This window comes from Podarcis gaigeae (genome assembly GCF_964106915.1).
Source record: "Podarcis gaigeae genome assembly, chromosome: 3".
In the NCBI taxonomy this organism is placed as follows: domain Eukaryota; kingdom Metazoa; phylum Chordata; class Lepidosauria; order Squamata; family Lacertidae; genus Podarcis; species Podarcis gaigeae.
Window position 1 is genome coordinate 98,203,388 of NC_139680.1, and position 26,701 is coordinate 98,230,088.

Genomic DNA, 26,701 nt, shown 5'->3' on the forward strand with positions numbered 1-26,701 from the left:
AACACCTGGAGGGCCACAGGTTTCCTGTCCATGCTGTACACAATAGGTAAAACACAAGCAATTTTCTTTGCTGTCCGTTTTCCCACCACTGGTTCTCTACAGTGCAGAATCTATGGCATAAAGAGAAGTTTTCAGGGGGTTTTCCCCCACCCCCGCACAGGAAGGGTCATTTATTCTTACACACTTTGTCCAAAAAATAAAAATTGTGCCCAGCCACTCTGGGAACTTACAGCACAAAAAATTGCAAAACACCACACACGGAAAATTTCTGGATACACGGCTGCCTTCAGATGTCTTCTAAAAGTCAGATAGTTGTTTATTTCCTTGACATCTGATGGGAGGGCGTTCCAGACGGCAGGCGCTAAGGTTTATGATGTAGGAAAATAAAGGTACACATTCTAAATAGTCCAAAAAAAGGGTATGTCAGGAGGGGGCACTTCCTTGAGCACCCAAAAGGCTCGATAGGAGGCCTATTCAGGGGTGCTGACTTGGGCCCCACATTATGGGTGCACAGTGGAATGCATAACATAACATGACATCATGACATCACATCGCACCGTGATGTCATGATGTTATGTTATGTTGCCCGTGCCACAGCAGCGCCTGGGAGCCCCAGAAGTCGAGTCAGAGGCCTCACAAGGCCTTGGAAGTTACCTGTGAGGCCTTCGATGCAACTTCCGGGGTTTTGTGAGGCCCCAGAATTCGTGTTGGAGACCCCACAGTGCAAGTGCCGGGCACCCACAACATTTTTGTGGGTGCTACACCTGGCCCCTCAGGGCCCCCTATAGTTGGCACCAGTGGGTCTATTTATAGTTCATTCTCCTTCTAGAGAATAATTTCAAAGCCTGCCCTGCCCACATTAGCTTCTGTAGTATACATACTTCCATACCATATAGATATTTGAAATCCCACAAGCACCTCTGCCCCGTCAGTTAAAATAAAACAATAATGCAACTCAGTTGATTTTGAGTGCCATAAGAGGAAGGTAAATTGCAGCAATTTACTGCCCTTTTGTGGCACACAAAATCAGCTATCTGAGCTGGCTTTCTCACTCTGCCTAATGGTAGAGCTGGCCTGGGGTACAGAAAGGAATGTGCTGTTCTTACTGATTTGTTTGGCTGTCTCCATTTGTTATTCTGATAGCTGTGTGTGTGTTCCTTTATTGTTTATTGATTTTTTCTTAAGGTATATTGTTAGCCATTCAACAGAAAGGCAGGATAGAAATGTTTTAGTAAATCAATCAATAGACACCCCATTGATTCCGGTGAGGTTGTTCCAACGTTGTGCTTAGAAACAGACCTTTAGACTTTTCTGACAGAAATAAAAAATGTATCAGACTGTCCGAGACATTTGTCTTTTCTTTCTTTACAAAAGACAGATATCTCTATCAGTCATTGCAAGTTTAAATTGCCTCCGGTATTAATATATTGTGCATGCATATGCACACGGTTTAAGAGACTAAAACTTTTAGTGTGCTGTGTATATGTAATGCACGCACACATAAAAAACATACATATTGGTACACTGCTGCTCCCTACAGGACAAAGTGTTAAACAAGCCTCTCCCGTTCTCATCCATTACGTTTTAAATATTTTTATTTTATTTTATAATTACTAGAAATACCAAACTGGGTAAGCTTAAGGGTGTGATACAAGCTAAGTCTTGCAAAATGACTGGAGCTTCATTTATAGTTGTCTGTGTTCAAGCTAGCAGATAAATATTGGAAACAAAAAGAAGTACAGTACTAACGCGGGATGAATGGATAGTTTTAATAATCCTATTTTTATCTAGACGAGCAAATTCCGCTGCGGTACCTTCCATGCACCGCGCTGAAATCCCAGCGATGTGCACGCTAAAGAGCGCTCAAACCCACTCTGTACATGCTCCATGGCATGCTCAAATATTTACTACTAGTCACGCTCGGGCTGAGCCAACAAAGCCCTTGGGAAGCGTAAGCTTTGCACAAATTAAGCCAAATTAAGCCGCCTTCCTTGTTTACTAGCCAATGGCAAGCTGGGCAGCTGCGCCCACATCAAACAGGCTCGGCGGATCACAGCAGGTGGGGAAGGACTCCCCCCTCCGCCCCTCTGCTTCAGAACTACAACTCCCAGGATGCCTCGCGGGACCCTGAAATGGCGTCCCTTCCGCCCGGGAAGGGAAGGCAGAGCAGGGCCCGGGCCGCCTGGGGAGAGGCGGGGTTGGCTTCGGAACGGAAGCGGGTTCTCCTGGCAGGCAGGCTGGCAGGCAGGTACTACAGGTCAGGCCGGCCGGCCGGGCCCGGTTCCGGGTGCCACTGACTTGGCGACGGAGGAGGCGGATGAGGAGGAGGGGGAGGAGGAGGAGCAGCAGCGCGGGAGGAGAGAAGATGGCGGCGGACCGGGAGACGGAGGTCCCGGCTATTGACAGGAGCTTGCTGGAGTGCTCCGCTGAGGAGACTGCCCTGGTGAGAGGCCTCGGGGGGAAGGGACGCCGAGGGAGGGGAGACCGAGGCGCTTGGCCGGCCGACCCGGGGGTGGGCGTCCGACCCGGGCATTATGAGGCCCGGCAAGGCTGACAGGTGTGTGGGTTGGGACGAGAATAGGAGGAGGGAGGCTATGAGGTGATGCTCGGGGCTGCGGGCGGAGAAAGAGGCGAGGGGTCGGAGAGGGTGGGGTGGGGTTTTTTTGGGGGGGGAGGCTAGAGTTTTTGGGGGGTGGGCAGACACTCGCTCCCCAGTGATGGGGGGTGGGGAGCTACGTCCAGTGAAGCGGACACGCATGTTGACACGCAAAAGAAGAAGGGAGTTGAGAAGACAAAAGCTCGGCGAGCAAAAAAAGAAAGGGGGTTTTGCGCGTGACAAAAGGCTTTATTGCCTATCGGGGAAGGCGGGAGGGTCTTCGCTGCTTGGCGTCGGAGAAACGGAGAGGGGGGAGGGAAGGGAAAAGCAAGTTTCCCAAACCAATAAAAATGGTCTGCGAAGTTAGGCAAGGAGTTGTGCCGCAGTGCTACTACCGAGTATGCATCGAGAGAGCCCTGGGGTTGATTTTTCCCCCCTTGATGCCTCTGTGCTGCTCCAAAGAGCAAAGCGGCGGGTCTTCTGGGTCAGGGGGAAAGGGTCGTGTGAAAGACCCTGCCAGGTTGTCGTGGCGAAAGGGGGCAAGAGCGGTGACCCCTCTGTAAGCAGGATCGGCTGCATGCTGTCCCCGACTTAATAGACAAACGAGTCCGTGGTAAGTTACGGACTTGATTCGAGGGAGCACAAGTCAGCGGGGTTAAACCAAACTGCGATCTGAAGTGCGCTCCTTTTTTATTTTTATTTTTTGGGGGCTGCTTTTTCTTCTCCAAGGCTATTGGGAATGGATTCCTTCCTGCAATAAATTTTGGGATTGATCTCTTCGACTTGTATTTAATTTGTAAACAGAGCTTCTGGTACCAGTCATAAATAGGCTATGGTGGTTGACATTAAAATATTGCATATTCGGTGGCTTCGCACTTTCCCTCCTCGTCTCTAAGTTTAAAGTCATCATGGGAAATGGCAGGTGTTCTCCCATCTAAACCACTTCGTCACAAGCCTCTGTGCCTGTAGCGTTGCTGAGGGTATAATTGAAGAGTCTTAAGGGCAGGTCACTTCTAACTCTTTGGGGAATATTCTTTCTAGTTGCCCCTTAAACAGAACTCATGTTGTTGTTTTTAAATAGCTCTGAAATTGTTCATCTGACCCATCTTTTAGTTCATATGAGCAGCTCTGGGAAGCAGAGAACAATCCCTTCCAGTCAAATAAGTTGCCAGACTTTAAAACTTTTAACACTCCAGTAATACATGAGCAGCCTAGTAACAATTTGCGGTTCCCTGAAAGGTTGGAGAATGTATAGTTTGATGGAGTGTCATGGTGTAGCTTTCTATAGATGGATATGGAGTTAAGTTTTGACATCATTGTGTTCCTTTTGTGTGTTTCGTAAAATATAAGATGAATTAGATGTCACAAGTAAAAAATGTTCTAACAGCCTGTTCATTTTAGCACCTCATATGACCAGAATTCTCTTATAACATGTTAATACTTATAATTTTATAACTGAGCTCCTGACTTCTGTTACCAAGTAAAAAACCTTCCTCCCAGGACTGAATTTTAGCTTTTTTTGTTGACGTCTTGATACCTTCTCATAGTACTCTCTTGTTAAGCTCAATAAATTCACAATTGAGCTCAGTAGCATCCTGTGTAATTGATAATCTTTATATTTAGACATTTTGAATCTAGTGCTTGCAGATTTGGTTCTTCCCATACCCACAACCGTTTGCAGGATTGACACATAGAATTGTGTAATTGGAATGTGTTGCCCATTGTGGGGCTTTTAGCAATATGGAGTCTTTTATAGTCCTCATAGTAGCTATCAGTAACAAGTTAAATAAAAGTTTTTAATTATTTAATAGATTGGTATAGAAAATTGAATCTTGTTTGTATGTGAAGCTCTCTTTTTCTCCTGTGGAGATTTGAATTTTTGTAGGGAACTTGTGGTAACTTACAGTTGCCTTTTCTTTTTCTGTGAACAAACAATGTTCTTATCTTTTGTATCTTGCACCCTATTTTTAAAACAAAGTAAAGTATATCTTGTACAGTAGAAGGCAAACTTGTAGCCAAGACACTCCTGTGTAGTCACCAAAGACGTCTAATATTAAGTTATGTTTAACTTTTCTAATGTTATCACAAACTATGCTTATGGAATTGTTAAAATTAAATGCTTTATATCTTTTAAAAATATATATTTTATGTGACTAGTTTATTATGATTAAATGTTCTCTGAGTATACTGTACATAGAATTAAAACCTAGAAAGAATATAATTACAATGTGGCTTTAATTTTTATTTGAAATTATAAATTATTTGCACTTAAAAATACAAGTATTTTATCTATGTGTAAAAAGTATCATATTTGAATCTGTAAGCATGGTTATAGGATTTTTGCAGGTACAGTATGTTTAAATATCATAGATAAACATTATTATGGCAGTAATCCTTTTGAAATAAATAGTAACAACAAATTGGTACATTTGTTTATAGATAATTTGCTGCTGTTGTAAAAGCAATATGTGGTTCACATGTTTTCAGCCCACTGATTAGTGATGACAAAAATAGCACTTTTAACCATTAATGACATTGACAACCTTATTTACATATTCTGTGTATTTACTGTAAATGATACTTTAAATCTACTTCATTTAAGGTTGTTTCATAATCAAAGTGATTGTTTTTAAAAAATCTAAAATCAATGGAAGTTGAAGTTCTTGAAGGTGATTAACACTGTTGGGTATCGAAGGTTAACAATAATTGCACTGTTGCGTTTTTAGTTGTACTTTTATGTTAGTTTTTCCACTAAGAGAAATTAGAAAGTGGACAAGGTTCTACGAAGAAGACATTGACTTGGATTCAGTTTAGCACTAAGTAACCAAGATTAACTTGTGCTGTTACTTGGCACTATATTAGATGAAAGCCATGATTCAAATTGTTTAATTCAGACTCTTTAATTCTGGCTAAAATAATTTACATGCAAAAGTTGATAATTTTGTATCATTCCAGACTGACCTATCCACAAGCACATTTATACAAATTATATGGCAATTCCTTGGCTTCTGCTTTGAGTTTACTTAAAAGTGCTATACAACTTCATCAGTAAATACATCAGATGATCTGATAGACGTATCAAGCTTTCCAAGCTAGAGTTTCCCCCCTTATAATTAATTTGTGTACTTTATGCATAATAATAATAATAATAATAATAATAATAATAATAATATAATATTAAAAAAATTATACCTTGCCCTCCCTGGCCAGAACTGGGTTCTGCATTCTGAATAGGTTATCAAGTCAAAATATTTCCAGAAAATAACTGAAGTATTGGATGGAGCTGTGAAAACCCATGTTTTTTATTATTATATTTGTTAGTCGCTTTATGCAAAAAAAGTCTCAAAGCTAGATAAAATACAAATAGATAAAATCAAATAGAAACCAGAATGTTTAAAATGACATACAGTATAAAATTCCTGAAATGCTCATCCAGCATTACAATAAAAAGGATGAGTCCTACCCCCTTCCATTGCCAAAAATGAGCCCCAAAGAAGAAGCTAGTTTTGCTACCAGCATGTCTAAATATTAGGTTACATTTTGGAAATGGCAAGGTTCACTCTGTATAATGTTTGGCAATTCCAGATTGAAAGTAATAGGAATTGCCCATCACCTTTGTGCCCTGGGCTTGTGAAGTTTGAGAAGAATTTGGATGGTTTCTGTTAAGAAAGAGATGCTAGACTAGCTGGATTTTGTCTTGATCCAGCAAAACAATTCTTACGCTCTCTTTGTTAATGGTGGGTGTACCAAATTATTTCATTCCTTTACCGCTGAAAAATACCTGCACTAATCGGGAAGAGCTTTCAGAATAACTTTCATACATTTCTGTCAGAAGAAAGCTGGATCCTTCCTGCATTGGTATGGTTGCTTCTTGGGGAATAGTCCCTTGAACCTCCTCCGCTATTTCAGGTTGAGCACAGTTGTGCGGTGCCACCTAACATATTTTTTTCTCATGCAGGCACAGCATAAATGTCAAGCGTGGCAAGTGAGGTTACTTCAGGCCAGGCATACTGAAGTTGAATCACTTTGTGTTCCTGGCATGCCTTGAAAACCCACTTGCTTATTCTTTGTTTTTTAATGACTGTAGTTTTAAAAGAAAAGCAAATGGGCTTTGAAGCCATGTCTTCTGATTAACACTTTAAAAAAAAATCTTTCAAAGGCTTCCATTCCTTCACCTTGGCTCTTTTCCACTCCACCCCCATACTAAATGTAACACCATCAGCAGAATTCCATTGAAGAAAACTTTAAAAGCAGTAAAACTTTTAGAGTAAACAGGATTAATACTACAGATTATGAAACTGTGCGACAAAAAGAACTTCATTGACTTCTTGTGGCTGTTGCCAAATGCAGGTTTTTTTCCTGGGCAGCGCTCTTATCCAAAATGAGGTTGTTTACGAAGGTTTATGGGTTTATTTGTATGTAGTTGCACCTTTCTTTGAAAGGTTTTTGAAACTACCAATTTTGAGGCAGCAGCCACTTTTCAAAGGGTCCTCCAGCTAGTTGTGCAGTTTGACTTTAGACATGTAGTTATTGTACATCTCTGTGTACGCATTGCCACATGGTAAACTACTTTGAAACTTGCAGCTTTTAAAAGGAAAAAAGTTGACAACTGATTGGTCATGAATATGCTCAAAGCATCTCTCTGGACTGTAGACGTTAAAATTGACTGAATTTTATATTGATAGTTGTAGAGATGTTATACTACATAGGAAAGTTCTACCACCACTGTAGTATTTTCATAAAGAAATAAGCTGGAAAGCTATGAAATATTTTTTAGTTTGAGATGTTTGCTGATGACCTGAATGGGTTGGGTATTGCCTCTTATCATGTGACAGAGGCAGGAGAGCAAAGAACTTTGGGAGGCAGTGCTAATGTGTATTAACTTTTTCCCCCTTATAGAAATGGCTGCAAACACCTGATCTTCCGAAAGAAATATACAAGCACCTTGCCTACTATGTACCCAAAATTTACTGTAGGGGTCCTAATCCAGCCCCACAAAGCGAAGATTTGCTTGCGCAACAGGTTTTGCTGGGACCAATGGAATGGTACCTATGCGGTGAAGACCCTGCATTTGGCTTTCAGAAACTCGAGCAATCCAACAAACCTTCGCATCTTTGTGGCCGGGTGTTTAAAGTTGGCGAGCCTACATACTCTTGCAGGTAACTAGTCACTAGTCACTTCTTTTAAACTGTCAAGCCCCTTAACAGTTGAATGATTTGAGCTTTATTTCCTTATTTATTTATTTAAAACATTTTTAATACCACCACTCATTAAAAAATTGAGGGCAGTTTACAATAAAAGCAATCCAGTAAATCCAGTGAAAGCAGGTTCCCTGCCCAGGAGCTGTTGTAGTTGGCATACCAGTTAAAGTTGAAGAAAGGCAGCTACATGCTGCAGACAGTTGGGGCTGCGTGGAAGGTGGTGTGGGAGGTTGTAACTGGATGTAGGATTTTGGCAACAAACGCCTCCTCCCCTTTTTCCGTTAGGTCCCAACTAGATCAGGCTACATACTCACGAGGGCACAATATGATACCCTTGTTATATCTGATCTCTTGTTCCAAAGAACAGCAAAAACCCAACCTGTTTGGGTTATTTGTGGCTGCCATTTAGTACTTTTTAATTCTTTGCTTTCTGGGCAGGTAGTGGTTTTGAACTGCAGTTTTTGTTTCTCCATAGCTTTAGTCCTCATAGTTTCAAGTGTCATGAATCTTTGGAATTTCAGCAGCTCTTTCTGAAAATTGGGTGTCAGGATTGCAGGAGTTGTGGTGGGTTGTCCATACTTGAACACTATTTCCCCTCTCTCCCTCTCACATAAATGTGTAGGCTTGGGTCCCAACATACATACAGAACTTCCAGATTTAGCAACTTGTCAGCCTCCCCAGAGAAATATAGGGTTGTGTTCAACTAATTTTTACTGAAGAGTAGATTCATATAAATTAATGAACACAACTAAGTTGGGGCCATTAATTTGAATGGGTCTACTGTGGGGGGACTTCAACATAGCACTATGGGAGTTGTTCCATCAGTGCAAACATTTCAGCTTGTCAGAAGGAACAATCTCCCCTCTCCTCCCAATCACACACTGTTATAGCAGTTCTCCTCTAAGCCACCCATAATGAGCACCATTTTAAAATTTAATCCTAATTTCTGTAGTTTTAAAAAAGCAATCAGAAAGACGCACCCACATGCAGAAACATGACTTTTCACCACGGGTATAGGGCGATATACAACAACAACATAATATAATATTTCCATCTGCATAGAAGGTCCTAGGTTGTGTCCAATATACATTACAGGCTTTTTCTCAAGCAGTTGACAGTTCAATCCTATACAGATCTTCTCAGTGAATTGAATTCAGTGGAGCTTGTTTTTAGTTAGTTAAATATGTATAGAAGTTCATCCTAAACATTGTGTAGTTGGCCCTTTTATTAACATGTTTTTCTACTCTCTTTTTTTGTCAGAGATTGTGCAGTTGATCCAACTTGCGTGCTTTGCATGGAATGTTTCCTGGGAAGTGTTCACAGAGAGCATCGATACAGGGTTAGTAAGCCTATATGTCATTTTAGTGATGTCTCATTCAGAATCAAATTTGTGACTTGGTCAAATCAAATGAGTGTATATTTTATCACACTTTCCCCCCCTGTTGCCTTTTCCTCTCCTCCCTCTCTCTTCCCCCGCTCCCCAATGCAAAAGTAGCATTACAAAAGCTATGAAATTCAGTATGTAGGAAGTACTCCCACTTGCCTAGGCAGCCCTGGTGTTTTCACACAGATCAGTACTTTGAGTAACATTAAATGTTGCGGCTTTCAGAAACTAAAAGTTTGACTTTGAAGTTCATATCCTTAGATTATAGGTGTAAGTGTAGGTAGAAAGGCTTAATAAGAGTAATCACAGACAATAAATGAATGCGTCAACCAGTTATGACACAGCAGCTGCCTTATTGCTCACAAATAACTCAGCACTGTTATTTTAAAAGAAGAAAACAGCATCTTGAGTATATCCCTTTATCACTGAACATATGATGCACTAAAGGCTGAAATTAACAAATAGATAGGTATTTTGGCTGCAATCCTATGGTCCCAGACAGGGCATCGAAGGGACCATAGGATGTTTCCGTTCCCCCTGTGAGGGTGGAGGCAGTGGTCCAAACTCATGGGAGATCTGACCTAGTTTGCCCCCCTCCAAGCTGTCACAGGAACCTCTACAGCCCTATCTTACCAACTTTGAGCTCTGAAACCAGTAGATGCTACAGAGATGGGTCAGTGTTCCCACTCCCTTGACACCCCTTCCACACACACGCGCGCACACACCCCAAAAAGCAGAGGGAATTAATATGACAACCCAGGAGCCGGCTCATGTTCCTTCCTATTGGAAACAATAGGAGATAAATCATTTTTGAAAAAACAGAAATGGGACAGGTAATATGGTGCTTCTCTCTCTCTCAGCCTGAGGCCATGTGCCCAGTAGGGCTCTGGATTTGGTGGTTTGTTGATCTTCAGTCTCCCCGGCCCAACTTTTGGATTTCTTTCCCCTTTACAGAAATTATCAGGGGTCTGCAAATGTTAATTCCTACTAATCAGCTTTGATAATCCAGTTTTGATGGCACAACAATGCAGATACGTTATTTATGTTATCCAGTTTGTTTTTCTAAGGATGGTTTATGCCCTTTGCCCATGCCCCAGGGCAGCTTACACAAAGTCAAATGAGGTAAAAAAAAATATCTATGAAACAAAACAAGTCCTTAAAACACCACACCACTGATAGTCTGAAGTTATGTAGCTCAGTCTTTGTATACTATAGGTTGAATTATTTTTATTTACTTTGAACCTGAAATTAATCCCATAGCTTTCGTCAGGCATTTTACCCCTTTCAGATTTTGTTTCTCTACACTGCCACCCCATAATATGCTTCATACAAGTTCACATGTTAAACATAATAAATTGCTTAAAGTAAGGGAAAGGCTTCACTCTCCATTCCCCTGGCCTTATCTTTAAGTTGGACCTGTTTTTGCTCTGATTGCTTAACATAGATTATAGACTCATAGAATCGGCGTTGGAAGGGATCCCAAGGGTCATCTAGTCCAACTTGCTGCAATGCAGGAATCCTGCCCACAGCCGACCCTGGGTGGGCTTGAACTACCAACCTTCTGGTTAACAGCCAGATGCACTGTCTCATTAGAATAGCTGCTAACTGAAGAAGAATAGGATAAGATAGTCCTTATCTTGTTATCGCCTAATTCACTTGCTGGAGCAGGGGGAAACTTTCTGTAATTTATTTGGGAAGTGCATTTCTTGAAGTATGTAAGTTAGCAGAACTAACTAAGGCCAACCAGTCAGTATTTTCCATAATCTAACCTAAAATTGGAACTGGTTTAAGTGAGTCATGCAATAGACTCAAGTGACTCTTGTTCTTTCATTCTATACAATATTTCCTATAATGTATGATTCTAAGATCATGTCTGCTGATTTGTCTGTATGACCTCGTATTTTAGTACAATAGTAGGATCTCCTCCTGTAGGCATTTTATCACGAGTAGAGGCTTGAGCTGGAACCGAATCTATTGAATCCTTGTTCATAAAAAAGCAGGCAGGACAGACCTGGAGAATACGCCCTGCTTAGCTCTAAAAGCAAGGAGAATTCTGCTTGCTATAGCTCATATCATTGATTTACCCTTAGTTTGAAAGGTAATAATGACTTTCCTTCTCCTCTGCCCTTTCATAAGACTTGCTGATCCTTTGGCACTGGGAGCAGCCAGCTGTCAGGGCTATTACTGGAAGATGGAGCCTTATTCTGGTGGTGAGCCCAAAGCACATTCCTGTAGTCTCTGCTCCATTGAGTATAGGATTTGTTATACAAAATTTAAAGCAGCCATTTAACTTAACATCACAAGGATTGAAAAACCACCACGAATCTCTATATTGTCTCTCAGGTCCTTTTCACTGTGTCCCAGATTGCCAATCAGTTTTGGATAGAAAGTTTACCAGCCTTGTTTTCATTTATGAAGCATGCTTTCTTGTTCATATTTATTTTAAAATAATGCTGTAGATGACAACATCTGGTGGAGGAGGTTTCTGTGACTGTGGCGATACTGAAGCTTGGAAAGAAGGTCCATACTGCCAGAAGCATGAACATAACACTTCAGAAACAGAAGAAGAGGAGGTAAGGATACACAGGTTTTGAAAATTATTTTGTGCTGTTGCTCAGGTAACTCCGGTTTGGACAGAGAGCAAAATTTGAGAGCCCACTCTCTGGCCTAACTCTAGGCCCAGCCACGCCACCCACATGACATCTTTGCTTCCTCTTGTACAAAGCAGGAGGGAATGCATCAAGATTGTTATTTCAGTCAGGTGTGCTTTATTATGTTTTCTGTATTTAAGTATCTTGTTCTTCACTTCAGGAGCTTTTAACACTAAAATGATTTTTCTAGTCTTTCTAGCAGCCAGATCTCATAGACTAGGGCAAGCATAGGCAAACTCGGCCCTCCAGATGTTTTGAGATTAAATTCCCATCATCCCTGACCACTGGTCCTGTTAGCTAAGGATGATGGGAGTTGTAGTCCCAAAACACCTGGAGGACCAAGTTTGCCTATGCCTGGACTAGGGTATAAGAATTTTCAAATAATTAACTTGGATGTATTAAGCTTCTTTTAGCTGTAGGGGAAACTTTAGAAATTATTACCTTGATGTTAACACTTTCCTCCTTTTTTCATTTTAGGATCCTCTTGTGCATTTGACAGAAGATATGATAGCAAAAGTTTACAATATTTTTGCTATCATGTTTCAGTATGCTGTCGATATTTTAACATGGGAAAAAGAAAACGATTTACCACCTGGTTTAGAGACAGTGTAAGTAAAATTGCTGTTGAACTTCCAAGACTGGCATAGTTCTTAATGGAAAAATGTTAGCTGCATCTTAATTCATAAATGACATTGTGTGCCGCCTAAAAAGAGTTGCCAATGGTTTAGTCCCGTTGAAATAAGTCTGACACACATTTACATCACATCAGTTTCAGCGGGTCTTCAGTGTGATCAGTTTTCTATGGATTGCACTCAGTGGATATATCTTACTTGAGAGTAAATGCTATTTCGCTCAGTGGGGCATAGCTTTAACTAAACATGCTTAAAATAGCTGTTCCTTGAGGCTAAAAGGGAAATGTTTTTAATACACTTCTCTAAAGAATTATATTGATTTTTTTCTTATTGAAAAGTCTGTTCTCTCTCCCTCTCCTCCTTTATTTACCAAAGAAATTAGTGGTTGGGGTTTTTTTTGTAGAATAATGCTTCTTGCCAATAGTATCTAATGCAATTTGGCACTGCTATAGTAAGTTGATGTCATTGAAAATAGTGATAGGATCCAGCATATCCCGCAGGATAATATAATAACTTGGATCCAGAGAACATAAAACAGAACTCCCCCTGTTCCTCACTACAACTCCCTCTGCCCCTCCCCAAGTTGCTCCTGAAGCTTGGTAGTCCCTGCGGGATGGTCCACAGAGGGTCAGTGGGATTGGGAAATTAGAGGAATTTGGCAAGGCTCTCATGTACAAGCAGAAGTAGTTTTCCACTCATGCAAGGCCCGGTAGTAAAATTAATCACAAGAGCCCTCCGTCTTCCTATTGCTGATTCAGTATGTTTCCTTAATAGAGATTCCAGTAAATAGAAGTATTGAAATGCCAGAGAAAAGACCTTGATTGATTTAAATTAATTCTATTCCTTATTCGTAATACTGTCTTTACAGTGAGAAGACGGATACTTACTTCTGCATGCTTTTTAATGATGAAGTCCACACATACGAACAGGTTATTTACACTCTTCAAAAAGCTGTCAATTGCACACAAAAGGAAGCCATTGGTTTCGCAACAACTGTAGACAGAGATGTAAGTAAGCTCTTTAGACTGCCATTGAAATATTGGATAAAAATGATTAAGCTTGGTCATTTTAAGATGATTTAGTCCTGTACTTCCTTCCATATTTCCTTCCTGCTAGCTGATCAACCATTTACCTTATTTGGAGGAATAGAAGGAGCTAGGCAATTTCCAAAGCAACACTGGAGCATAGTTCATTAGTTCATTCCTTGATTATACTTGCTGCAATTGGCCCTCTTGGCAGCTGCATACTTGATAACATACAGTTTTGCTCCCCCACCTCCATTTTGCAAATCATGCTGTGAAAGTTGGGACACTTCCTTCCTGGATGCCTTCCCAGCCTGAGATTCTTTGGCAATGCTTTAGCAAGTTAACTTCACAGTGAGTCTCTGGGAAAGCACTTTTTAAAATTTGAGAAAACCTCCTCTCTTCTTACACCATCCACCAAGAAAATATATTTTAGCCAGTCTTTTCTAATGTAACATAGAGGCAAAACCTGTAAAAACGAAGTGAGGCTCTCTCCAATCTTTGTAACACTGAATATTTTACAAGCAACATTCTCACTCTGAGGCTGAAAATTCATAATGGAGGGTGTGCGGCTGCTACTGAAATATGAAAAAAAAAAAAGACTGGCCAGAGGGAAAGCACTAGCACAAGACACAAAAAAGAGCAAATCTCAAAATTATGCACAAAAATCAGTGAGTTTATTGCTCACCAGTGTGTTTTGGATTAATAAACTCTTTCTTAAGGGTTATTCAACCATTTCCCTCTCATGCAATAATCAGACTGCATGTAAGATGGCTTAATCGGTTTTTCTTGAAGGTTGGGGGAAAACACACCCTATGGTTGTATCTTAAATATGTCCCTGCATTCACAGAGGCTCTTGGCTCCAATGAAAACCTCCTCTCTCCCCCTTCCAGTTATGGAAGCCTTTCCTGGGGTGTAATTTAGCATAAGTATTTAACGCATGAAACTCAACTAAAACCAAAATGGGCCTCAGTCTAATTCAGGGGCAGGATTTGCCTGCCTATAGCCCTGGTTAGCCTTAACCACCCAGAATGATGTGATATCATACGCATATGTTTCTCTCTCTCTCTTAAAAAACCTTTTGTTTGTTTGTTTGTTTAAATAAATCCCAGCTCAAAACATAATTTAAGGTATATATTTATCACAAGATTGTGCGTCTTTCAGAATTGCTGTGGAATTTAATAGTTTTGTTTGCTTTTTCATAGGTGACATTTGCTATATAAGCAATAAATGCAACTTACATGATAAACATATGTGAAGCATATATACATACTGCTTACTTAAACTGAACATATAACATTTTAATTTATGTGTTAGTTGTGTTAATATGTGCTATTTAGCAGAAGTCATTGTTAGTATAGGGTTGATTTAATTCAAGCAGTCAAATTCAAGGGTGAGAAACATAGGTGACTTCAACGTGCAATTAAAACATATTATTTAAAGTTTTAGTTATATCTTTAATTAGCTGTTAATAGCCATGTAACTGTTTAACAGGGACGCAGGTCAGTTCGCTATGGAGACTTTCAGTACTGTGACCAAGCCAAATCAGTGATAGTGGTAAGTGACATTGCTTCATTTCCCTTAACTGAATGGTATATATCCTTACTTCATTATAATCAATTCACTGTTATAGCATATCTGCCCATTAACATTTTAAAACTGCATGTGACATTTTAAGAATGTTAAGGAAATATTAAATGTGTCTGATGGAAGTGGCAGCATGCCTTGTAAGTCACTTGCCTGATGGTTCTATCATTCTTCAAAAACTAAAAATTGGCACATTCTACTTTAAAATTGTGGTAACCTTCAGATTAGATTACTGCAATGTATTGTCCATGGAGTTGCCTTTGAAGACTGGGAACTAAATATAATTCAGAGTATAATTGCTGGACTGTTAAGTGGATATTGGGTATTGGGATGACAGCTCACAAGTGCTTAAAGTGTTGAATTGGCTCCCAGTCTTATTTCCAGGCAAAGTTCAAAGTGCTGATGTTTTCCTCCAAATTGCTATACTGTTTGTGAGTAAAGATGCATAGGATTGAAAGGGAAAATGTATATTTTCAGCTCAAGCCTTCCCTAAGATTCTGGGGGTCTATTGAAGAAACCCCCGGTCCAACCTGTATGACTCATGCTAAGAAGCAAAGTTCAGCAGATACATCTACTGGATCAAAAATTGTGTATTCAAAAGAGCATAGCCATAATGTTTCTCTGAAATCATCACTGAATTACATGCACAATGTCCAAACTAGACTGGGACCTGCATTGTGGTGAATAGATACTTGGAACTTTTGGCCTTGACTGTGTCATTTAATTGCATGATGGGATTGAGGACTGAAATCTGTTGTTGGGAAAGAAGCCTTGAACTCATGGTCTCCCCATGCCTCTCAGACAAGTGATGTGCTCTCCATCTGCAGTTACAGATAGTTGGAAGCCCTTTTTCTGTAGTCATATCTGTCAGAGCCAGAAAGGGTAAGGGAAGTTGAACCTACATGTGGTAATGGACTAATTTCAATTATTCCTAAGGCTGTTTGCCTTGAGTATTAGAAACAGAATTCAAGTTTTACCATTCTTGCATTACAAAATGTAAACATATAGTACTAGATATTGGGAAAGCTTGTAAAAACCATGAAAATCCAGTTGCCTGGGATTGTTCTATGTCTTAACTGTATAAACCTGAAAAGTGCTGCGTTTGGGGAAAAACCTGTTAATGGCCTCTCTTTTCCCTGCCCTTTTTCCTTTCCTTAAGAGAAGTACCAGTCGCCAGACTAAGCCGCTGAAGGTTCAAGTTATGCATTCATCTATCGTTGCCCATCAGAGTTTTGGTTTGAAGCTTCTAACTTGGCTTGGCAATATTATTGGATATTCAGGTACTGAAATTTGACACACTTATGATATAGCTGAAAGAGAAAAGTCATGATTGAAAAGCAGAAAATTCCTCTTTCTAGGGACAGAATGATAGACTGACATGGTCTTGTGGACATGGTACAAACATAACAAAAATATATTTGTTCAGGCTTATTGGTCCAGTTTACTTAAAGCATGAGGACGAAGCTACTTGTGATGTGGGAAGTCCCTGAAAGAATCTCCCAACATTATTTTCCTTTCCTAAAATGAGCCACAAGGGCACCTGAAGTAGGGAGAGTTTTATATTTCTCCCATGCTATTTCTTGACTGCAAATCATCCTTATCCCTGAGCAATTTCAGGTCCCACTTGTCTGCTTTCTAAAAATGATTCTCTTCTTACATCACTTAAGCTTTCTATGTTGGAGACAGCCTATTCTGCAAGATCATGCATATCTGTAGTAAATTCAAAATAAAGATGAATGCCTTCTATTTTAAGAATGTGCATGTTGGGGATTTAAATGTCTTACGTAGAACTGAGTTTTATGCACAAAACGGATGATTAAAGCAAACCAGTTAATCCTTTTGGTTCACGTATTACTGTTTCTCCTTAATTAGATGGCCTTCGAAGAATATTGTGTCAAGTTGGCTTACAGGAGGGACCAGAAGGAGAAAACTCTTCTCTTGTGGATAAACTAATGCTATCCGATTCTAAACTCTGGAAAGGTGGGCTATTCCTTCTTGTTTTAAGAATCTACCTGCACCACAGTCTGGTTGCTGGGAACACATCTTCTTTCACACTGCTAGAGCAGCCTAGATAAATCAAAGCAAAAAGCAGCTTTGATGAGAGGGATGGGCACAGATGTTAGGTACTCAGATACAAAATTCATATATCTTCATTTACTCCTTGGTGGAAGTCTTGGTGGAAGGCACCGTCAAGAGGAAAGTGCTGCTCAGGATATCATAAGAAGCAAGGCTAGAAGTAATGAGGCATTGATCTCTGCCAAGCTCAATCTAAGCCATACAAGCATCCACACCTCTGAATTTCTGGAGCAGCAGAGCTGTAGACTGTGGGTGCTTTTTAATGCTGTGCTATGTCTTGCTATGCTTCCTGTGCTCTACTGTGCAAGGCTTCCCCCTTTTGGACACCTTCCCACATGACTGGTGTAAGATGCTGCTGCTGCATAACAACAACAACAAATTGATTGACTGACTGACTGACTGAATGACTGTTTATTATTTATATCCCGCCCATCTGGCTGGGTTTCCCCAACCACTCTGGGTGGCTCCCAACAGAATATTAAAAACAAGATAACTTGTTATCTTGATATCTGAAGAAGTGTGCATGCACATGAAAGCTTATACAAAGAATAAACTTAGTTGGTCTCTAAGGTGCTACTGGACAATTTTTTAATTTTTTTATATATTTCAACTGCGTCAGACCAACACGGCTACCTACGTGAATCTAAAAACAAGATAAAACATCAATCCTTAAAAGCTTCCCTAAACAGGGCTGCCTTCAGATGTCTTCTAAAAGTCAGATAGTTGTTTATTTCCTTGACATCTGAAGGGAGGGCATTCCACAGGGCGGGTGCCACTACTGAGAAGGCCCTCTGCTTGGTTCCCTGTAACCTCACTTCTCGCAGTGAGGGAACCACCAGAAGGCCCCCGGAGTTGCTTTTTTGGTAAAACAATTCTTTTAAGGCTGCAATCCTAAACACACTTAATAGGGAGTTAGCCCCACTCAAGTTGTTAGGACACCTTATCTTCATGACAACTTAACAAAATGATTTAACTATTTCAGTCTCTACATCAGCACATTGTCAAAACTTGATGATTGCTCTAAAGTTATTTGGATGATGCTGTCATATAATAGTCCTCCACATTGATATATATCTTTCTTTTTTTAAACAACAACAACAACAGGAGCTAGAAGTGTGTACCATCAGTTATTCATGAGCAGCCTACTTATGGATTTGAAGTACAAGAAGCTCTTTGCTATCCGATTTGCAAGGGTGAGTAACTTTCTTAATGAAAAATACTTTAAAATGCAAAGTCTGACCTTTCAAGTATAATTATTATTATTATTTATACCCTGCCCACCTGGCTGGGTTTCCAAACAGAAAATTAAAAGCACAATAACACGTCAAACATTAAAAACCTCCCTAAACAGGGCTGCCTTCAGATGTCTTCTAAAAGTCAGATAGTTGTTTATTTCCTTGACATCTGACGGGAGGGCATTCCACAGGGTGGGCGCCACTACCGAGAAGGCCCTCTGCCTGGTTCCCTGTAACCTCACTTCTTGCAGTGAGGGAACTGCCAGAAGACCCTTGTAGCTGGACCTCAGTGTCTGGGCTGAACGATGGGGGTGGAGACGCTCCTTCAGGTATACTGCGCTGAGACTGTGTAGGGTTTTAAAGGTCAGCATCACATAGTGGAACACATAGAATGTTACAACAAATCAGGCATGGCCAAACTTGGCCCTCCAGCTGTTTTGGGACTACAACTCCTATCATCCCTAGCTAACAAGACCAGTGGTCAGGGATGATGGGAACTGTAGTCCCAAAACAGCTGGAGGGCCAAGTTTGGCCATGCCTGCACTAAATAGTAACAACCTGGTGCCGAAGGCTCCTTATGCCTTTTGGAGTTCTGGGTTGTACATGGTATTCCTGCATGAAAAAGGACTGCCTGATGATTTGATGTTTGGGCAGATCTGCATGTATTGTTTAGATGCGTGCACCAAGCTGGCCTCAATATTAAAGTCAATGTGGAAGCTTTGGATCAGAGCCTAAATGTGGAAATGTATATTCCTATGTGATTTGGATGGCACATGTTACCACTTTTGCTGGATGTGCCTAACAATCCAAATAAAAAAGCTGTTAACCAAGGTTAAACCAGGCGTAATGGTGAGCTCTGGCTTAATACAAGCCAGAATCATTGTGCTGAAGCTGGCAAATGGCTTGGGCAGGGGGAGGGAGGAGCTCTCATTCCTAGCTAACTGTGGTTTATGAAGCCTGAAAGATCGTCTGAAGAGGGCTGTTGTGTTGTGCAATGAAGTCAGCGTCATTTTCGAATAACTTGGAGTAGTCAACCATGTAATCTGAAAAATAAGAATTATTCTTATATATTGCCCTGCTTCCCAAATATGATCTCTAAATACTGGCTAAACCCAATATTTCCTTATGATGACTTCTAACTGACTTCCTTTTGCTTGACACAAGTAACTGTTGCTATAACTGCTTATTAATGGTCTGGTAAATTGTGATGATACTGCAAGTTTGTTTGCACTGTTTCTGCACAAATGCAGTTTTTAGTACAAAATCTTCCCATCGCCAGCTTTAAATTTAGTTAGAACATCTGGTCAGTGCAGATTAGAGGTGAATTTCCCCCTTGTTGTTTAGAATTATCGGCAGCTGCAGAGAGATTTTATGGAGGATGATCACGAGCGGCCAGTGTCGGTGACTGCTCTCTCTGTTCAGCTCTTCACTGTGCCTACTCTGGTGAGTAGTGGTTCCTTTTTTAAACTGATAGTTGGCACCCTTTGCCTTTTTTGCCTCCTTCTTTAATAGAATTATGAGCGATTGCAGAATGATTATGTGAAAGATGACCACGACAGAGAGTACTCAATTGCTGACCTTTCGGTACAGATATTCACAGTGCCTTCACTTGTAAGTACTTAAATGCTGACTGAAACTCTCTTTGCCCCAACTCCCACTCAGATCTAACATTAATAATTTGTTATTGTTTTATACACAGGTAATCAGTCTTGCATAGTTTCATGGATAAAATACAGATCTCTACCCACAAGGAGATTACAGTCCAAAATAGGCAATGGAGGAAAAAACAGAGGGGAGGGGAAAGAGATTCCCTACTAGTACTTCTGTGATAGTATTAGATCACAAGACTCATTTATGTTAAATTAGTAGCTAGAGCATAATAGTTTCATAGTTGAATTCCTGTCCCCAGAGGATCCGTGCTTTAAGGAATGGGCAAGGCATTAGGTTGGTGCTTTAGTATACTTTTAATTCATACAAATATTCTCCGTTGAGAACTTCAGTGACAGGTATGGCTGCAACAGTTTCTCCTTTTAGTAATGTACCGAGCAATTAGAAATATTAACATAATGAATGAAGATACATGAAACATGCTTGTGTTGGAGGCATTTGGCAATAATAGGGAATATGATCTGACACGCTTTGAGACACATGCTAATGTCTTTTATATTTCAACTCTGTATCTCAGTCCAGTGAGGAGGTGGAATTGAATGAGGCAAAATTAGTTGTGCAAAGATCTCTGTATACCTGTAGGGCTCCAGTGCTATGCTTTTGAAATTGGATTAGGGTTACAGTGCCATAGAAATAACATAATTATGGGTGTAGCTATTTAAGGTGACTGCTTGAAAATTTCCAGTGAATATTATAAAGTGCTGAACATAGTATGAAGAAAATGTACTCCTTTTAATGAGAAAAGTACCAAATGATCGCTGTTAACTGATTCAGATATGTTAGACTGAATAAATATGGGTAATGTTTTGGTGTAAGGTTAAAGCCAACAGTTGCCTCAGTTACTGAAACATTTTTTCTCTAGGAAAAGATCCTGTGTACATCTTGGTTGAGATGTAAATAGATTGTTATATTGCCCAAATTGGGTACCTTTTTACAGATCTGATTAAAACCAAGTGAAGCAAAGCGGGTAATAGAGATTTAGAACAAAAAAATCATGCCAATTAGTACTTGTATGACTCTTTTGTTTTCATATGAGCGATAGACAAAGCCCTGTCAGTCATTAAAAATACAATTCCTAGCTATAGACATGGAGTTGTAACTCTTTATTTTATCCTTCAAGGATCAGAGTATTCTCAGGTGATCTCCCACCTAGTAACTGGCTTTCCTGCCCAGACTGCTTTCGCTACAGAAATAGGACTACCTTATATACACATAAAATAATAATAAAAAAAATTATTTATATCCCGCCCTCCCCAGCCGAAGCCGGGCTCAGGGCGGCTAACAACAATAAAACAGTACAACACAACATTCTAAAATCATTCATTATAAAATTAATTCAAATCAAACCAATGGCAACCATTGGGCCAGAGCTCCGCGAAGATTGCCAAAGGAGGGAGTCAGGATGTGCCCTGGCCAAAGGCCTGGTGGAATAGCTCTGTCTTGCAGGCCCTGCGGAAAGATGTCAAGTTCCGCAGGGCCCTAGTCTCTTGTGACATAGCGTTCCACCAGATCGGAGCCACGGCCGAAAAAGCCCTGGCTCTAGTTGAGGCCAGCCTAACCTCTCTGTGGCCTGGGACCTTCAAGATGTTTTTATTTGAAGACCGTAAGTTTCTCTGTGGGACATACCAGGAGAGGCGGTCCCGTAGGTACGAGGGTCCTAGGCCGTATAGGGCTTTAAAGGTTAAAACCAGCACCTTAAACCTGATCCTGTACTCCACCGGGAGCCAGTGCAGGTATAACCATACACCTGAGCATTCTTTTGTTAGTTGAGTCTCTTATCTCTGTCATTAGCAGACATGATTGAAACAAACCTTTAAATATCTATTTTGACATAGGCTCGGATGTTAATAATAGAGGAGAACCTCATGACTACTATCATCTCAACATTTATGGACCACTTAAGACATCGAGATATACAGGGCAGATTTCAGTTCGAACGGTACACTGCGCTACAGGCTTTCAAATTCAGACGAGTCCAAAGCCTGATTCTGGATTTAAAGTGAGTGTTTTATACCTAATCAGGCAAAAATATTTTTACATAGATAGCCCAGAATCAGACTGTAAACTTATTTCTGCTGTACTTCAGGTACGTGTTGATAAGCAAACCAGCTGAGTGGTCTGATGATCTGAGGCAAAAATTTCTAGATGGTTTTGACGTCTTCTTGGAGTTACTGAAGTGTATGCAGGTAGGTGATTTCTTCTTCTTAAGGTACTTATATTTATCAAGGAGTAACAAATGAGGTGGTACAGGTGACTCTTCATATTACTGTTAAAATATTGCTAAGCTTTGGAAATCTATTTTTTACAGTTGCCCCAATTTCAGTAGAGCTAAATATTTCTACAGTTCCCTCTGTAGGCAATCAATAGGCAAGATTTGCTGAGTCTCAGCACTGACCCTCCCCTGTTGCTTTGATGCTTCTCTTCTAAATGATTTGGCTTTTTCCTATTTCTGAAGGGCATGGATCCAATAACCCGCCAAGTTGGGCAGCATATCGAAATGGAACCAGAGTGGGAAGCAGCATTCACCTTGCAGATGAAATTAACCCATGTCATCTCAATGATGCAGGACTGGTGTGCTTTAGATGTAAGTTGTATCTCCTTCAGATGTGTTCGGATTAATATGAATGAATAAAATCGCTACATTTTCTTAAGGTTCTCATATATAAACAAACAACATGGTGTGCATCAGTGAAACCAAACTGCTTTAACCACTGGGATCTCCAACATTGCGCACGTTTTTCAGGTAGTGATTATTGGAATAGACTAGATTGTAGACTTTGTGTTGCAAAAGGAACTGAGAATTGGACTAGTACTTTATATCTCAAGGGGTAGAAGGAAAGGGGATATATATATAAATGTGAGAAGAATTATCTGTTGCCATCTTGGTTGGAACCATTTTTTCCCTGTCCTTAATCTAAAAAGGAGGGCTGATCATAACAGTGCCCATAATTTTGCAGCTTCTCCTGTGAATAAGAAATGATAAAATACTTTGAATCTAGTTGCCTTTCTCTTTGGTCAGGACTTCCCATCGCTCCACCTGACAAGATGAGAGCATAGGTGGCAAATACCCATATCTTGCAGATAGTTCCCCTTTTTGGGCTCAGAGCCCAGCACTTCAAGGATAACATCAAAGCAAGCCAATTAGCTTATATCAAAGCAAGTGAAAATAAACATATATCATCTCATTGCTACAACCACTACCAATTAATTGTGGGGTTATCTTGACTACCAAGATGGCGTCTGCAGAGCTTCTAGAACACTTCGCCTTTGGTTCAACACAATTACTTTTTTTTTAAGTGCACTGAGTATTGGTGTAAAGATGCATGCTAATGAAAACTTTAATTTTAAGATCTATTTAGGACCTTTCTTTTCTCACTCTTTACACTGAAGATTCTCTGAGTGGCTAATAGTTTAAATACTGAATAACTGAACTGTAACAACAGAAATAAACAGAGCAGCTGAAGTATCTCAGAACCACGCCATACAATTTTCAAAGCATAAAAATTGAAATGGCCTGGGGGAATAAAAAAGGGAGCATTCCAAAGTTAGGGTACCACAACTGAAAGGGTTCTGTCTCGGGTTGCAACCTTCCTTATCTTCTGAGGGTGGGGAACATGAAGAAGGGCTTCTGAGGAGGATCTTAATATCAGTTGCCCTAGTCCAAAACCATTTAGGGTTTTAAATTAGTGGTATGGAAAGGAAAATTGATAAAATACAAATTCCCTTCTGCAAGCAAAATGCCTCTTTCGCATGTGGAAAGGCTTCCTTAAAACTTAGTGGAAGATCATTTTATGCACGAAATGAAGTGAAATGCACAGATGTTTTTCTGCTTGCAACGGTTTACACAATACCCCATGTTTGAAATGTAGTTCCATAATCCCTTTGCTTACTATTACACAGCTCCAGATACCTTTTCATGTAACATCTTCACAGAATTATTCTGAGTAAAGTCATTCCACACATCATACTTTTTTGTATTCAACCAAATAAGCTGGGGCTAGGTTTTATCTTGGTACATCTTTAACGTGTATATTTTAATAATTAATAATGCTGTAACTTTATGTAGATGAGCCGTGTTTTCTTTGAATAGATTCAATCTTTTTTATAGGAGAAAGTGCTGATCGAAGCATATAAGAAAAGTTTGACCACATTGATGCAATGCCACAGCGGTTTTACTGATGGAGAGCAACCGATTGACCTCAACATGTGTGGACACTCAGTTGAGACTATCAGATACTGTGTTTCTCAGGAAAAAGTTAGCATTCATCTCCCTGTTTCTCGTTTACTTGCAGGTAAGGACTACATATTTGGTTGGTTTTGTGCTGGATTGTTTTAAAGCAGTTTATACAAGCACACTCGAAGATTAGATATTTTCCTAAACTCTCCCCTTTCATAAGAACTTGCATGAAAGTGGCCTCCCAATTTTTCTCACAGGCCCATATAAGTTCAGCACAAACAGTTGGGCCTGGTGAGGATTTAACGTCCCCAACCCTAATCTGCGGGTTGACATCTGATTGGATTTTATTCTGATCCTGATCTGATTTGAGGATGTATTTTAATTGATTGTCTGATTTTAAGTTAATGTGTTATACATTTGATGTTAGCCGCTCTGAGCCCGGCTTCGGCTGGGGAGGGCGAGATATAAATAAAATTTATTATTATTATTTGTTTGCTGACTCCTGTCATCATGATTTATCCATAGTCATATGAACTCTAGACCCCTGCTTTATTTATTTTTTTATATGCACTACAAGATTATGATATAAACCTGCAATCTGCATGAAACAACTTCATGATTGTGGATATTGCCAAACTCAACTATCACTAATATCTGCACAAGGTTACTTTTCATTTGGTGCATACTATCTTTGGAAATGAACCAGATCATGACAAATAAGTTAACTTGTATTATACCATTGGATTTGTTTGTTTGTTTGTTTGTTTGTTTGTTTGTTTCATTAATTAACAGGACTTGTATACTGCTCAACCAGCAAAGCCTCTAACCAGTTTATATAAAATATAGATTAAAGATACTGATAAAACCAGATGTTAAATATAAACTGACCTAAAAAAATCAATAATATAAATTATGTATGACACACATATACAGTTACATATTAAAAGACATGTCAAATGTACAAATGTCAAAAGTTTTTAGCACAGGGTTGCCGTTCATCTGGAATTTCCCAGACATAGCTGGAATACGACAATTGGAAGCAGTGTCAGGGCAGAAATTGTTGAAATGCCCTGGGAAATCCAGACATATGGCAAACCATGTCAGAAGTCTAGATTTTGGCGAATTTCCTTTAAAATAGCTCAAAAACATCATTTTTGTCTGGATTTCCACTTTTTGAAATATGGCAACCCTATTTTAGCAGGCAGCAAAAACAGAACCATGAAAGTTGCCTGCCCTATATCAATGGGCAGGGGGCTCCAGAATGTCGGTTCTGCCACACTGAGATTGATTTCTTTCATGTGTGGAATAAACATAATATGACACATGTAAGAGGCTGTTAAGTTTATGCCCCAACAGGTTCCATTGGTCTCCAAAGGTGGGCAATCCAAATGGGCTCACTAACAATAGCCTGACAATGACAAGGGGTTAAAGGTAAAGGCAAAGGTACCCCTGCCCGTACGGGCCAGTCTTGACAGACTCTGGGGTTGTGCACCCATCTCACTCAAGAGGCCAGGGGCCAGCGCTGTCCGGAGACACTTCCGGGTCACGTGGCCAGCGTGACATCGCTGCTCTGGCAAGCCAGAGCCGCACAGGGAAATGCCGTTTACCTTCCCGCTGGTAAGCGGTCCCTATTTATCTACTTGCACCCGGAGGTGCTTTCAAACTGCTAGGTTGGCAGGCGCTGGGACCGAGCAGCGGGAGCGCACCCCGCCACAGGGATTCAAACCGCCGACCTTTCGATCGGCAAGTCCTAGGCGCTGAGGCTTTAACCCACAGCGCCACCTGCGTCCCGACAAGGGGTTACCTCCGCATTAAATATTATTATCTGAAGTATAGCACAAAGGCTTCCATTTGAGCAACAGTGATTTCCCTCTCCCCCTTTCGGCTCTGTGGGGCTTGTGAGACCCTCCAGAACAACTTGTGGTAGGAAGAGAGTGGGGTGACCACTCCAGAGCGTGACTTTGAAGTCCTAGATGTAAGAGTTAGAAACTGCATTTCCTAGTAAAGCTCTAGTTCTTTTCAGCTTTGCTTGACAATCTCAGTAGGTCCCAGAGTGGCAAAAAATGCAAAAATATTCTTCCCTTTTTTGTCTTTTGTCAATATAGGTTTGCATGTGCTTCTGAGCAAAAGTGAAGTGGCATACAAATTTCCAGAACAGCTTCCAATGGTGAGTAATATTTAGATAAATGTATCTCTAAGGTTCAGATTTTCAAAATAAATTGATTTGAGTACAAAAAAATGTGTTGCTGGTAATAGTGGAGAAATGGAGCAGTGTTTGAGAAAAGTTGCTTTAGCTGTTGGTTAAATACTTACTTCCAGAACCACAACTGCCAGAATGCCTTTGGAGTAGCCTAGCATTCAGTGCACTGGTGGAGGGTTATATGGAGATCAGAATTGTTATTTGGGAGACTGGAGTGATCTACAGCAAACGGTAGGTAAGGCCTGGTGAAACGAGATAGTGTTAAAGCATGT

General features: G+C 40.3%; 1 protein-coding gene across 3 annotated transcripts in view; it reads left to right on the plus strand.

Annotated features, from left to right (window-relative positions):
* The first annotated feature begins 2,109 nt into the window (after positions 1-2,109).
* Positions 2,110-26,701, plus strand: part of UBR2 (ubiquitin protein ligase E3 component n-recognin 2) — a 55,545-nt gene continuing 30,953 nt past the window's right edge. Inside the window, exons 1-16 of one of the 3 annotated variants that reach the window (XM_083733000.1) lie at positions 2,110-2,443; positions 7,496-7,755; positions 9,058-9,136; positions 11,641-11,754; positions 12,310-12,440; positions 13,333-13,471; positions 14,981-15,043; positions 16,233-16,353; positions 16,946-17,053; positions 18,254-18,342; positions 19,897-19,995; positions 21,888-22,051; positions 22,139-22,238; positions 22,508-22,636; positions 24,161-24,344; positions 26,335-26,396. In XM_083733000.1, the coding sequence (XP_083589126.1) occupies positions 2,318-2,443; positions 7,496-7,755; positions 9,058-9,136; positions 11,641-11,754; positions 12,310-12,440; positions 13,333-13,471; positions 14,981-15,043; positions 16,233-16,353; positions 16,946-17,053; positions 18,254-18,342; positions 19,897-19,995; positions 21,888-22,051; positions 22,139-22,238; positions 22,508-22,636; positions 24,161-24,344; positions 26,335-26,396 (1,968 nt within the window). In that variant the 5' untranslated portion in view covers positions 2,110-2,317. Of the gene's footprint in view, positions 2,444-7,495; positions 7,756-9,057; positions 9,137-11,640; positions 11,755-12,309; positions 12,441-13,332; positions 13,472-14,980; positions 15,044-16,232; positions 16,354-16,945; positions 17,054-18,253; positions 18,343-19,728; positions 19,828-19,896; positions 19,996-21,887; positions 22,052-22,138; positions 22,239-22,507; positions 22,637-24,160; positions 24,345-26,334; positions 26,397-26,701 lie in introns of all 3 variants that reach the window. The other 2 variants (XR_014562728.1, XM_083733001.1) reach the window with 2 other exon arrangements.